Source organism: Daphnia magna, linkage group LG5 (assembly GCF_020631705.1).
Source record: "Daphnia magna isolate NIES linkage group LG5, ASM2063170v1.1, whole genome shotgun sequence".
Classification (NCBI taxonomy): Eukaryota; Metazoa; Arthropoda; class Branchiopoda; order Diplostraca; family Daphniidae; genus Daphnia; species Daphnia magna.
The window spans coordinates 8,648,883-8,662,528 of NC_059186.1; the positions used below are offsets into that span (position 1 = coordinate 8,648,883).

Here is a 13,646-nt window from a genome sequence, read left to right on the forward strand (position 1 = left end):
AAAGGCAATCGGGGCTGATTCGGGGTTCAATTTCGTCAGCCAGGGCGGGGCGGGGCAAAAATCGAGGTTAACCCGCTTGCCCCGACGGCATTTGCAAAAATGGCGCCTGAATTTAAACTACGAATTTGGGTCGGGTTTTTATCGGGGCAACCGGGGCGAACTCCCCGATTTTCATCATAATAGTCAATTTCGACTCGATCGATTATGTTTTACGTCGATCGATTGATTGCAATCGGGGTTGTAGCCCCGATTAGGCACCCCGATACAACCCCGATTGAGATCGGGGTTCAAAAATTTACACCCCGAACCCTGAACGCTCCGCACTGGGCCCCGAATTTCTAAATCCGATTGGAAAAATACACCCCGATTAGGGTCGGGGCCGATCCCTAGATCCAACCGACTAACCCCATTTTTGAGTGAATGAAATCTGTAGGAGTCGTTTTAGCACATATGTTCAAAACGACCGCTAGGCGGCAGTATGAAATGAGTGGAGAGTCAAAATTTTGAGTTTCAGTTTGAGTTCGCTCACGGCAAGTCTGACTCTGCCTTAGGTCTTCTTATGTATATTATCACACGAATGTTGTATTTGCACAATCAAGAAATAGTACAACAAGTGATGACTTAAACTAAACAATGTTTTACTAAAACCAAAAGGGGAATAACAATTTATCCAGACTCGGAGAAGCGTCTGAAGACCTCTAGAGAAACCAGGGAACTCATCTTAACTGAATTTCACAGCCGCATTTTCACTGCTACGCGATTTACGCCCCTTTCGGAGCACATGTCTCCGTATCTTCTTCTAGTGCTGATTTCTTGGGATAAATCATTCCCACGGTCGCAGCAGAGTTCAATGAGCGGGTGACTCATCTCTGCGAAGAGATAATCATTCTCCCCTTTTCACCCACGACAATATTATTTAGGCAATACAATATTTACTTTCCTCACTCCACACTATTTACTTTCTGTCATTTTTGTTTAAAATGTAAATTTTTAGGTTCGGCGTATGGCTAAAATTGAAATGTTATGCTTTTTAGATTTTTACAGATTATATAGTACCTACCGGAACTCTTTGGAAGTCTGAGAGAACCTTATGCATGAGTTTCCACCACTGTGACCGCACCAAAACCGTCGAAATTTTAGACACAAAGACCAACGAAACGTGGTATAGGGATTCCTCTCAGCGTGAACCAACCAGGGTTCCATGACTCTGATGTAGCAAAAAAATTTCTCCTTGGGTTAACGACATCTTGTGGTGGGAATTTCATGCGCATGCCAAATTTTTTGGTGAAAAAAAGGGTTATCGGGTGAGAAATCGGGGCTAACCGGGTTTTGAGCCTGGGTAATGGAACCGGTTTTGAAATTTTTGTTACCGACGTAAATTCCGGGTAGGTAGTGGGCACAAAGTCTCAAGAACCGTTACCCATCGGATCCAATCTTTTTGCCGGAAAGACCTACCCATTAGCCCAAATACCTACCCATTGGACGCGGGGCCGAGCTCTACCTACATGAAGCAAAACAGAGAGGGCTGCTAGCGCAATTTTAACAATAGCCATCATTGAATCTTTTTTCGTATGTTGAAACTTCGGCTGCATGTTAGTTTGTTGTTAATTAATTTACAGCTACCTGACTATTTCCTTTTAAAAATATAAATAAGAAAAGTCACTTAATTCATTATGATATAGCAAAGAAGCGATTAGGTTATATATTAAGATGCAAGCCCCATTAGGAGTCTTGACTGATTTACGAAACTTTTTGAATGGCCTATCCGGATCACCGTCCACAACCAAAAGCAGAACCGAAGTTGACAGTAGTGAAGTGGTTAAAACAGCAACCAACCTGTTGAAGAACTTTCCTGCTGCGCGTGAAGCTGTCTTATTCTATTTCTGTCAAGTTATTGATGATTCAATCAAGTTGCATCTCTCACAGTCACAAATTCAGAATGACAACCCAGCAGCTAAGAAGCGATTGGTTGAAAAAGAAGCTGCAGTAGCATTGATACACGAAGCTTTATCATCTCTCATCAAATGGAATCCGAAGGGATGGGCTCCCATAATTTCAACATGGTCATTGAGATTACTTGGCCAAATGTCCTCTTATCATTCCCCACACCTGCAGCATGGTCATGCAAACAGAGGTTTAAATGACACACTACAGGTAAAGCATACTGCATTTCATGTATACTTCACAATGCTAATTAAAGGCTTATGTATGTACAGGTATGGCTTGACTGCCGAGCTACCAGAATGTTAATAGACCTGACAACTCAGTCTCTGGAAGACCTCAATCAATCAGAGACTGGGGCATGCATCAATGCATTACTGGAGACGAGTGTAGAGCACAGCCCTCATTTTGATTGGGTTGTTGCCCATATTGGAGGATGCTTTCCCCATACTGTGGTTACTAGAATTCTTGCATGTGGGCTGCAGGACTTTATACTTTATGGCACAGAATCAGGGAACATTTCTCCAAAGTTGAATTCAGTTGTTGGAATATTGGCTCATCTTTCCTTCTCCCATGCCACCAATATCCAAAAAGCAGTACTGGACCTCTTCCTGACAAGCTGTACTGATATGAGTGAGCAACACACCGCAGTGGTACCATACCTACTCCAACTGTCTTCATTATCACAGGATCTACTGGATATCATAGTAGAGCAAGGAGTGAAGGCTATCAATCAAGATACTATTCCTTGTTTCACTCAGCAAGCAGCCATTTGGACTAGTAAATATTTTAGCGGACGGGAGGCTTTGATCAACCTTATGGTACAACAAGTTGTTCGTTGCCGCCAAGGTGGTTTGGCTATAATCAACGTCCTTCTTCAATATGGAGCTTGTCATCAGCCAACGTTTCCGCGAGAAGTGGCTTCTGAATTTCTGGAAATGCTATTGAATGAAGCAGCACAGTTGGTGCAAGCCTCTGGCCGTGTCATGCCGTCAGACGTTCCATTCCTTCAGAGCCTACAGCCTCACGTCAGTAATCTATGCCAGATGCTTTTAACACACGACACTTGGCAACAAGGAAGCGTACTGAGACTGCTGACACTGATGGCTCTTCTTCAAGGCCCAGCTGTGTCAATCCATGTCGTCACATTACTTTTGCAGAAAAAAGATCCCGTTAAAATTGTTTTGCTCATTCGTTGCTATTTAAAATCTGTTCAAGGATTGCACAGTCAAGTGGTTGATACTTCCGTTCACGAGGCGTTGACTTTTCAAGGGCGCAATTTGGAAAATACCCTTTTAAATGTTCTTCAGTTGGTAAAGTTTGAGCAACTTGGAGAGCCTGGAGCTGAAGTGAGATGCAAATTTCAATCGGCACTCAACGCGAATTTAGATTTCTTTCCTGGCCTCTTCTTCCAGGATGGCCAGATTCCTCACTTGGCTGTCCGGTTACTTAATAGCATCCGGCTTCCAGAAGTCATCCATCCACGGCTTATAGCCAAGTTATCTTATAGTAGCGTTCCGCACTTTTTCACGGTGTTATCCATGCGTGGAGAAGGCAACAAAAAAGAAGCTCAGAAGATCCTGGCGACCTTGTCCAGTTATCCTAATGGTCAGGCTCTTATCTTGCGACTGCTTATGCAAGGCGTTTTTAGCGAAGAATGGAAATCGCTCTTCGGTGCTGAGACTCAACCACAGAAAAATCCAAAAACAACATCTTCCTCCGCCTCGCTTTTGATGCAAAATAGGAACTTTTGTTCCAGCGTAACTTTGCCCCAAAGACATTCTTCTGTTTTTCACGCTGGTATCATCGGTAACGGCATCCGCAATCGTCACCTGGCCAACACCAACTCAGAAGGCTCCAACGACTGCAACGTCGAAGAAGTGCGGTCCCATATCAATTTATTACTGGACACGCTAAGCCAATGCTGTTCTTTCAATCCTGGAGGAATGACTCAACTGTCTTTGCTTCTTGTGGAAATCGTCTCGCCAGATGTCATGTTTAACGGCTTAATATGGCCGGATGAGGAATTCACGAAAGTATTGATGTGTTTTTTTTTTTTTTGTTATAGAATATTCAGTTATTTAAACTAATTTTGACGTAAAAACTTAGGTTACAGTCGAGAGGGATCTGCACATTCGTCGCTTCGTACAAGACAACGTGGTCGTGTGGGACCTCTTGAACTTGCTGGCTCATAACCGCCCGGCCTTGTGTTATTGCTCCGTAATATTGCGGGCCATATTGGCCACTTTACTATCTCATTGGGCCAATTGCCAGGAAAGACAAGCTAAGGACAGTCGCGATGCATTGGACATGACTTGCAAACTGATTGAACTGATGGCGACCGGACAACTCTTACCTCCTCCCCTTTCCTATTTGTCAGAGATCATCGGTCATATTTCTCCGCACGAAGTCCATGTTTTACTGAAAGACGTCTGGGCATTCATGAGAGACAATATACCAACACCGGCACTTTTCGGAGCTAATGAACGGCCGAGTCCGAGCCTATGGCGTGATCTGTCGGACTACAAAATGGATCCTCGATACACAGAACGATTGCGCTTAATCATGTTGGCTAACATCGCGTCCGTTGGCCATCTCTACCCTCGCTTCCTCGCACCAGATCAAGATTAAATTAAAATGGCTTAAGAAAAGCACCAGATTGAAATAGAAGAAGGATTCTTTTCAAATTGAAAGATACCGTTTTGTCGAATATGGGATTTTTGTTTCCGTTGATAAATCGTAAATTAGAAGATCCGATTTCTGCTTTCAATGCCAGTCCAAAAGCTAAATATTAATTTTTTAAAAATCGTCAGAAAGAGGTAATGGAGCGAGGAAAAGTTATAACTGTCGTTAATTTTCTTTGAATTGCAGTAAGCTATGCCGCAAAACTTCGTCTCGTCAAGTGGATTAATGCTTACCCTCTACGCATCTTGCCAATTACTCGTTTCAATTTGAGATCTTCGCCATTATTAAATTTTTTTTTTCTCGTAGTTTTTAGTTTTGTAGATCTTAACATTACGACGTTGTAATGACCTGTAGACTTCCTGTACATTCAAAAGTTTCGTCTGATCCAAGTGTTCCCAATTACCGAATGTCTTTGTGTCATCACAGTCTTGACTATGAAGGCACTTAGGCATTGGAATCAGAACACAATCACTATTCTCCAGAACCGACGAACATGTTTGAAAGGGAGTTTAAGTCTCATGACTCCAATTTTCATTCTAGCACACATTTTTTATTTGTTTTCAATTTTTACTAGCGTTCGACCAATCTAATTTTATTGAAGATTTTCGGCTAAAGTTTTTAATTTCTATCGCAGTTTCAAATGTTTTTTCTTTTTTTTTTTTTCGACGTAATATGCCAATGCAAGCAAATTGGAAAAAACAAAAACAAACAACCGTGCTGATAGCGAAAGGTTCTATCCGGTGACCAACGTAAACCGGTCTTTTAGTATCTCCCCCTTTTTTCAGCTAAAATATGTGTTGACTTGAAAAACCAAAATTAATGAGTAATTCAATATAGCTCCAGCGAACGATAGGAGTTATCCAGATGTGCTGATGTCAATGAATACACAACCACCCAATGTAGCAAACGTAGAAAAGGGTGTTATGCAAAGTGCAAGATTGCAGATTCAGCAAATTAAATGTTTGTCTCAATCATCAGCAATTTATGGTTGCTTCGAGAAGAAAAAAAAAACGAGTGTTGCGTATTATTTTCATTTTACTGGGCTATTTAAGAGGCGATGGAACGGCCGTATCGCAGCACAAGTCGTTTGAAGAGGCTTGAGCAAAGACGCCGAGATGGGCAAACTGCAGTCATCTCTCCTTGTTTTGTGTAAGTTATTCACAAAATTTATTTAATGTATTTTTTCTAAACCTTTTTGGTTGTCTTAATTGATTTTTGGTTACCCATTTTTTTTACATATCGATCGATTGCTCTCCAGCGGCGCTATTGTGCCTGACTTTGGGTGAGACCTTTTAAATTTTATTCCTTTAAATATTAACTCATTCTATAACGTTAATTGCAGGATGGGAACCGGGCACTCAGTATGAGTACAAGTATGCTGGACGTTCAGCAGCTGGCATGTATCATCTCAAACAACAGTACGCTGTGATTGAACTGCAAAGCCGCGTTATCGTCCAGAGTATCGATGAGAACACCATTGTCGTCAAGGTATTTTGTTCGTTCACTTTATTTTGTGTACCAGAAATTTCATTTTTATTTGAAACTTTAATCCCGTGCTGTCCAGTTAACCGATGGACGCATCAAACGTAACGGAAACTTCGTGAAGAACCCCTACTTCCAGGGTGAAATCAGTGACAGTGGTTACGTAATCCAACCTGCTCACCCTGAAGAGATTGAAGGTGAGGAGGACCAGTTCGTCAACGATGAACACTTTGGAGCTCCGTTCGTCGTCACCCATAACAAGGGATCGGTGAGAAGAAATTTTCGCGTTTTTCATGAAGATTAGAGTTTACTTGTTTTCAAATTTCTTTGACATTCAAATTAATTGTTTGTTTTTTTTCGTTCAAAGTTCAGCGGAATCGAAATCAATGCCGAAGAACCTCTGTGGGTTGTCAACTACAAGAAGAGCATCGCCAGCCAGTTGCAACTCGACATCACCGGTGTCCGTCGTGATGGCATTTTCAACTATGAATCCGTCCCCGCAGAGGAAGAAACCAAATCTTTCACTGTCTTCGAGGTATTTGACGAGAAAATCTTTATGATGTTCAAACACTCTCAAACATAAAATTATGATTTTTTAAGGATTCCATTAGCGGTGACTGCAGTACTACCATCTCTGTTACCCGGCTGCCCCTCTCCCAAGTCTACATCACTGATGCTTTCAAGTTGGGCTCTTTCGAAGCCATCTGCAAGGATAAGCCCGTCTACAAGATTGTCAAGTCCAAGGACTACAACCGCTGCCAGCACAACCCTGTCTGGTCAACTGCCAATCCCGCTACCCACAGCTGCGATTTTGGCAAGACTGATTGCGGTAACTTCATGAAGGTAATGACAATTGAATTCTTTTCAGAAATTTTCCAGTTAACTAAATCAAATTATATTGAATAGCGTTCAACAGTCTACAAATACATCGCTTGTGGAGAATCTTTCCCCAAGCTCACTTTCGTCCACGCCAGTGGCTTCAGTGATTTGGAGGTCCAACCCTTCGCCACTGAAACAAATGAGTTGACCAACTCTGTCATCATTGACTGGTCTTTGGAGAAGATGGAGAGCGTCAGCTCACGTTTCGCAAGCCCGTCGTCACCTAAGGAACACAAGACCTTGTCCTACGTCTTCGGTGACTTCCACCAAGTGAATCACGATGGAACGTGAGTACATCAGTTTACAAACAAAAAAGCTATAGGCGAATCTGGAAGTGAATTTTTCACATCTGCTTTGAAAATTCAACTACAGCCCCGCTCAGCCCAACTTGGTCGATGCTTACATCAACAGCCCTCTTCCCGTTTCTGCTCTGCACAAGAACATCATTGCTGCCCTGCGCACCGTTGCCAAGGACCTGAAGGAGACCCCCGATTCCGAGAAGGACAACCTAGAACGTTTGGCCATCATTGGTCGCGTTCTGCCCATGTTCTCTCTGGACGAGCTGAAATCCTTGTGGCAAGAAGTTAAGACCTTGGATTACCCCACCATGTGAGTTGCCTAAAGTGAAATCCATGCTTTTCTATAATTCTAGTTATGCTAATCTTCTTGTTGCAGGACTTTGTTTGTCGACTGCGTTGTCCAGTCAGGCAGCAACCCTGCTGTTATGTTGATCAAGGAATTGGTCGAAACCGAGCAAATCACCGGTGCTAAGGCAACATGGGCTTTGGCCGCTCTCGGCTACTTTGCAAAGACCCCGACTCGTCAGCTCCTCCATGAATTCATCGTAATTGAATTGAACTCTTCTAATTATTATTATTTTTTTTTTTTTCATGTTTCTTAATTGTGTTTGACATGTGTTCTAGAATCTGCTGAAATCTCGCCCGGTTCAGGCCAGTACTGAAATGAAGCAGACTACTTTGGCTTCTATCGCCGATTTGTTGAATTCCGTCTGTGGCTCCCGCTTCTTGGCCGCCAAGAAATACCCCGTCTCCGTCATGGGTGATTTCTGCGACCACAAAGACCCCGTCGTCATCGATGAATTCTTGCCTTGGCTCGTTAGAGAACTCGAGTCTAGCCAAAGCACCACCGATCGTATTGTTACTTTGGCTGCTTTCGGTTCTTTGGGTGTCGATGAAATCGTCCCCATTTTGCTGCCCATCATCCGCGGAACTCCCGGTAAGTTCGATGACACCGCTGAGCGTGTTCGCGCCATCCTCTCCCTCCATCGTGTTGCTTTCGTCGTCCCGGAAAAGGTAATCACAATGATCGTGATAGAAAGGCTTCTATTAACGGTTTTACATTTTTATTCCAGATCCATCCCATCTTGGTTAACCTGGCCAGCAACACCGCCGAACGTGCTGAAGTGCGCATGGCTGCTATGAGTCTTTTGTTCATGTCCAATGCTCCTCAGTCTATTTGGCAGAAATTCGCTTCCAGCACTTGGTTTGAACCCAACCGCCAAGTTGCCGCATTCACCCGCAGCCTGATTGAATCCATAACCAACATGCCTCCATCCGTTCCTTACTTGGAGGAGCTGTAATATTTATTTCCGCTTTTTTTATTAGAGCTCCGTTGTAGACGTTTTAACCATTATGTTCTTGATGTTATTCTTAGGATCAAGAAAGCTAACGTCGCCTGGCCCATGGTTAAGCCTGCTCCTTTCGGTCTTCCTTACTCTTTCGCCGATATCCGTTCTACCCACATGGAAGAGGGTGTCGCCGTTATGATGTACTCTCCCAACTTCCGCATCGCCGATGAGCACTGGCCCGTCTTCTTGGCTAACCGTTATTACTACCAACTCGGCCCCTTCTCCGCTGAAGCCGGCAGTGTAAGAAAAACTCACATTATATTCAATGTTCTTCGTTCTGATGAAAATTCATTTATAACGTAGGTTTACCTGTGGAACTACAACATGTCCGAAGTTTGGCAAAACATTTTCGGCAAACTTTTCGGCCGCCTCACCAACAAGTATGAAACCATGTCTTCCCGCAAGGCTGGTGAAAAAGTTGAAAACCTGAGAGGAATCTGGGAAGAGTTGAACGCCACTCCTCGCCCGGCTGACAAGCGCGCTGGACTCTTGCACATCAACTTGATGGGCTCAGTCAACCGTTTCTTCAACTTGGAAAAGCTCGAAGAGTCCATTCCCTCTCTGATTAGCGAGGCCATGAAGTACCAAAGCAAACCGTACGAAGTGAGCGTCACCAAGTACCGCATGTTGGCTGAATACAATGCCCGCTTCCCCACTGAATTGGGTCTGCCCATGCGCTTCCTCGCTACTCTCCCCATTCTCGTTTCCATGCAAGGAAACATGAAGGGTGACGGTAAGGGTGGCATCAAGTCTGATGTCAGTGCTGAACTGAGCTGGAAGTTGAGTTCCGAGATCCGCGTTGAAATCCCCTTCAACGGTAACTACATCGCTTCCGGTGTGGACGTCCGCGTTGATTCCCGCGCCCCCAAGGAGCTGAACTTCAACTACGATCTTAATAACCACCAGATCAAGGTTACCTGGACTCCTGGCAATAAAGTCACCGATCTCCTCTACTACCACGTCAAGCCTTACACTGTCACTCGCAATGTGGCTGATAGTGTTAAACCGACTCTCGAGGATCAAGCCACTAACCTCATCAGCGTTACTAACAAACCAATCAAGCGTGAATTCTCCCTGGGTGATCGCTTCGGCGTCAACGTCAAGCTAATGGAACACAGCGAATCCGACTTTTCCGACAAGATGACTTTCTTCCAGGCTTTCCAGAAATGGGACATCAACGGTTTCTCAAACCTTGGATTCGTTCCTCTGGAAATCCGTAACAGCAAGTACGTTTTGCGTTACGAACCATCCGGCACTCGCGCCCGCTCTGTTTCTACCTACTTCCAGTACCAATACGCCACCAAAACTTGCCAGCACACCGTCGTTTACGAGTCAGGATCAACCCAATCCAGGGTTCCATCAGAGCCCGAGGTGATCTCCACCAGCACTATTGCTCCTGAATTCCGCCCCGTTCTCGGACGTCTCTTCAAGAACCTGGAAAGCGGCAACGCTCACCTAATGAAAACCGGACTCGTTGCCGAGCAGAAGGATGGAACTTTCATTTTCTTCAACGCCACCGTTGGTTTATCTAAGAATGCTTGGTTCACCAAGGACTTTACCGATATCCAAATTGAAAAGTACACCACTTCCGACCCCAGCGCTCGTGCCAACAAGAAGGTCGACTTTGCCGTCTGCCATACTGCCACTCGCAACTGGAACAAACCTCCCACTTACGGATTCAGCAAGGATGTTCTTTATCTAACTGAAGAGGATCAGATTGCTTTCGGAGAGCAATGCGATCAGTCCAAGATCCGCTTCAAGGCTAAGGTCTACCGCGACGACTATGCCGCCAAGGCTGCCATGTACAGCCCTGCTGGCCAACAGTGCCAGAAGGATTTGGCCACCGGATTCATGTACGGAAGCCCCGCATGTACTGAGGCCCGCCGTATGGATCAAACATACAACAACTACGAACTAAGCGCCGAAACCGATAACTTATCGGAGACTGCTAGCTACTGGTTGAACGCTGCCCGCCAATGGATCAACCACAGACTGTATCCTTTCACCGTGAAACACATCCAAGGACAGTCCAACGCTGCCAACCGTGCCACCTGGACCGTCAAACGTGATCCCTACACTGGAGCCAGCAATATGACATTCGTCCGCCCCACCGAAACTATCGTTGCCGTCAATGTCCGCCGTGGAGATGAAACTGTTAACCAATGGGCTCGTTTCTCACCGCTAACCTTTGCTTACTCGAAGGTCTTTTACCCTCTGAGTGCCGGAAGCAACTTCATCCGTGACGCTGCCAGCTTGACTTCAGGAGGTGTTACCGAAGCTAGATGCTATGTTGGCTCCGATGCCGTTTACACATATGATGGTGTTCATTACAACTACACTGTCAGCGAATGCCCCCATGTCTTGATGACTGATTGCCACAAGCAATCCGAAATCGCCGTCACTGCCCACCAGGGTCGTCAAGGACAAAAGATTGTCACTGTCATCTATGGTAAGGACACCGTCGAGCTCGACCCTACCGGTTACGTCACCATCAATGGAGACAAGAAGGAATTCAAGAACTTGGACAAGGAGGGCCGCTTCGAAATCCGTGAGGAAGGAGCCAAGGAAATCAAGGCTGTTGTCTACCCCCATCCCGACAGCCTAATCATGGAGATCAAAAACATGCACCTCTTCATCAAAGTCCAAGGATCCCACGTCGAGTTGACCGCTCCTCAGTATCTGCGTGGCAGGACTTGCGGTGTCTGTGGTGATTTCAATCAAGAAGTTGCCGGTGAATTCAAGACTCCCCAACGTTGCGCCGTTTCTGAAGGCGAACTTATGGCCGCAAGCTTCAAGGTTGGATTAAAATTTGTTGTTAAATTACCTTCCATTTCATTGATTATTAACGAATGGTGTTATACTTTCACAGCTGAGCTCTTCCAAGGGCTGCTCTGCTCCAAACATGGATGATAAGATTTCTCGCCGTCTTAAGAAGGAGACCGAGACTTGCCAGCCGATCGACCAACAATATCACACTCACCTGCCCGAGTATGACACCAATGCCCCTACCAAGTGCACCCGCTTCGAGAAACTCACCCACGAGGGTGTCTCAACCAATGGCCAGTGCGAGTCTGTTGAATTGAGTGCCGTTTGCCAACCTGGCTGCAAGCCCTTTATGATGATCAGCAAACCCTTCACCTTCAAGTGTCAAGGAGATTTGCAGGACTTTGTCAGCTCAATCACCGTGCCAAGCTCTTGTATCGCTGCCTAAACAGTTGCTATTTGCTTAATGTGGATATACGATGTGAGATTTTGTGTTTTATTCGATTATTTCTCGGCTGTTCTTGCTCAAATTCGTTTGAAACTGTCGAGTTTTACTCTTGTCAAACATCTCTCATGCACGTGGTTTATCTTTATAACTTGGATTATGAAGAAAATATAAATATAATTAGTGGGTATTGCATCTTTAAAATAAACGTATGGTCTTACAAAGTTGGTGAATCTCCTGTCTCTGTTGTCATAGACTGCTGAAGTTTTACATTCTACGCTTCTTATGGATGGTCTTCTTCTCTTCTTATGTATATTTGATTAATAATAAAATTTACAATTAAAAAATATTGTATTTCCCAAATAACAATTAACAATAAATTATTATTATTTGGGAAATACAATGTTTACTTTCCTGACAAGTTGTCAGTGACAACGTTGTATTGTTTTGGTTTCGGATGTAGAACCAGCGAGATGCCGCCAACTGTATCGAGCAACCGTGGTATTTTGAAACCAATAAAGAAAAGTCCTTCTGATCAACTACGACAATTGGTCTCAGATTTATTTCTAAAATCTGGTAGATTTTCTGATGATGTCATTGAAAATCTGATTCAAGAATTACCTCACAAGTGGGAACGTCATGGGGACTTGATAGTGATTCCACAACGTTCACTTAGAGACGCAAATTGGAAGATATTCGGTAATTAGTGTAATTTCAGATGATACCTCTTTTTGGCTTAAGTTAAAAAATAAAGCTCAAAATTTATTAATTTTTTTAGAGAAGGAGGTTTTTCAAATTATCTGTGAAACTCTCAAAATTAGTAGAATAGCCAGGAAGAATCCTGTCAAACCTGATAGTTACAGAAGCTCTAATATAGAATTGCTATGGGGAAATAATGGAATTGTTCATCATGTGGATAATAAGATCAGGTAATTTTAATTTATTTAAAATCACTTTGACAGAGTCTGCAAAAAAATCTTGGTCCTATCCATTTAAAAAAATAATATTGTTGTCTTATCAGATACCAATGGGACATAACGAAGTGCATGTTCAGCATTGGAAACATCACTGAAAAGCTGCGAATAGCAAGATTTGATTGTTCCAATGAGGTTATAGTCGACTTATTTGCTGGTATAGGATACTTTACACTTCCATATTTGATTCATGCTAAAGCCAGATATGTACATGCTTGTGAGATGAACCCTGATTCTGTAGAAGCATTGAAATTGAATTTGAAAAGCAATGGTGTTGATGATAGATGTACTGTTCATTTTGGCGATAACAGAACCACTGCACCTAGCAATGTAGCAGACCGAGTGAATCTCGGATTGATCCCCAGTTCGGAACTAAGTTGGGAAACAGCGTGCCTTGCATTAAAGAACGACTTTGGAGGAGTATTGCATATCCATGCTAACATAGATTCCAAAACTCCAAAAACTGAACAAAAACACAGGACTAATATACCCCAGTTTAAGTATGCCGAATGGGAATTATGGACCAACTACGCAGCATCTACTATTGAACAAATTTTGCTCCGTTTAAAGTCGTGCAAATGGAAAGTTGCTGTTCTTCATCTAGAGCATGTTAAGTCCTATGCCCCACATGTTGACCATGTCGTTCTTGATGTTGAATGTAGACCTAACCTCGGTTAAACGATGTGCCCCATTATCTTTTCAGTCTGTTCTAGACTTCTAATTCTCTTATAATAATGTACCCATTATTTTGCACCATGAGCTGTTGCATAATTTACTGCAGTAAAATGCAATGTCAATAGAAGCCTAAACATGTATTGTTTTGTGATTT

At 43.6% G+C, this 13,646-nt stretch overlaps 3 protein-coding genes across 3 annotated transcripts; all 3 read left to right on the forward strand.

Moving 5' to 3' along the window:
• Positions 1–1,535: 1,535 nt before the first annotated feature.
• On the forward strand, positions 1,536–4,711 carry LOC116922794 (integrator complex subunit 5). The gene is made up of 3 exons (XM_032929217.2): positions 1,536–2,154; positions 2,217–3,977; positions 4,051–4,711. The coding sequence occupies exons 1-3, from the start codon at positions 1,711–1,713 to the stop codon at positions 4,570–4,572; spliced, it is 2,727 nt and encodes a 908-aa protein (XP_032785108.2). The 5' UTR covers positions 1,536–1,710; the 3' UTR covers positions 4,573–4,711.
• Positions 4,712–5,639: 928 nt separating this feature from the next.
• Positions 5,640–12,067, forward strand: LOC116934974 (vitellogenin-2). The gene is made up of 14 exons (XM_045173992.1): positions 5,640–5,775; positions 5,885–5,908; positions 5,969–6,114; positions 6,191–6,376; positions 6,476–6,643; positions 6,709–6,951; positions 7,015–7,274; positions 7,360–7,596; positions 7,663–7,831; positions 7,911–8,300; positions 8,360–8,583; positions 8,662–8,875; positions 8,939–11,431; positions 11,505–12,067. The coding sequence occupies exons 1-14, from the start codon at positions 5,742–5,744 to the stop codon at positions 11,844–11,846; spliced, it is 5,130 nt and encodes a 1,709-aa protein (XP_045029927.1). The 5' UTR covers positions 5,640–5,741; the 3' UTR covers positions 11,847–12,067.
• Positions 12,068–12,213: 146 nt separating this feature from the next.
• LOC116922965 (tRNA wybutosine-synthesizing protein 2 homolog) lies at positions 12,214–13,632 on the forward strand. Its single transcript, XM_032929467.1, has 3 exons — positions 12,214–12,542; positions 12,622–12,772; positions 12,865–13,632. Exons 1-3 carry the CDS (start codon positions 12,317–12,319, stop codon positions 13,493–13,495), a joined length of 1,008 nt encoding a protein of 335 aa, XP_032785358.1. The 5' UTR covers positions 12,214–12,316; the 3' UTR covers positions 13,496–13,632.
• The last annotated feature ends 14 nt before the right edge of the window (positions 13,633–13,646 follow it).

Bases quoted from the DNA above. Each gene is read 5' to 3' on its own strand.
- LOC116922794 (XM_032929217.2), top strand. From the start codon at position 1,711: ATGCAAGCCCCATTAGGAGTCTTGACTGATTTACGAAACTTTTTGAAT. The intron at 2,155-2,216 runs GTAAAGCATACT...ATGTATGTACAG, and splicing joins GTTTAAATGACACACTACAG to GTATGGCTTGACTGCCGAGC. The intron at 3,978-4,050 runs GTATTGATGTGT...GTAAAAACTTAG, and splicing joins CGGATGAGGAATTCACGAAA to GTTACAGTCGAGAGGGATCT.
- LOC116934974 (XM_045173992.1), top strand. From the start codon at position 5,742: ATGGGCAAACTGCAGTCATCTCTCCTTGTTTTGT. The intron at 5,909-5,968 runs GTGAGACCTTTT...CGTTAATTGCAG, and splicing joins GCTATTGTGCCTGACTTTGG to GATGGGAACCGGGCACTCAG. The intron at 8,584-8,661 runs GTAATATTTATT...TGTTATTCTTAG, and splicing joins GTTCCTTACTTGGAGGAGCT to GATCAAGAAAGCTAACGTCG.
- LOC116922965 (XM_032929467.1), top strand. From the start codon at position 12,317: ATGCCGCCAACTGTATCGAGCAACCGTGGTATTTTGAAACCAATAAAG. The intron at 12,543-12,621 runs GTAATTAGTGTA...TAATTTTTTTAG, and splicing joins CGCAAATTGGAAGATATTCG to AGAAGGAGGTTTTTCAAATT. The intron at 12,773-12,864 runs GTAATTTTAATT...TTGTCTTATCAG, and splicing joins CATGTGGATAATAAGATCAG to ATACCAATGGGACATAACGA.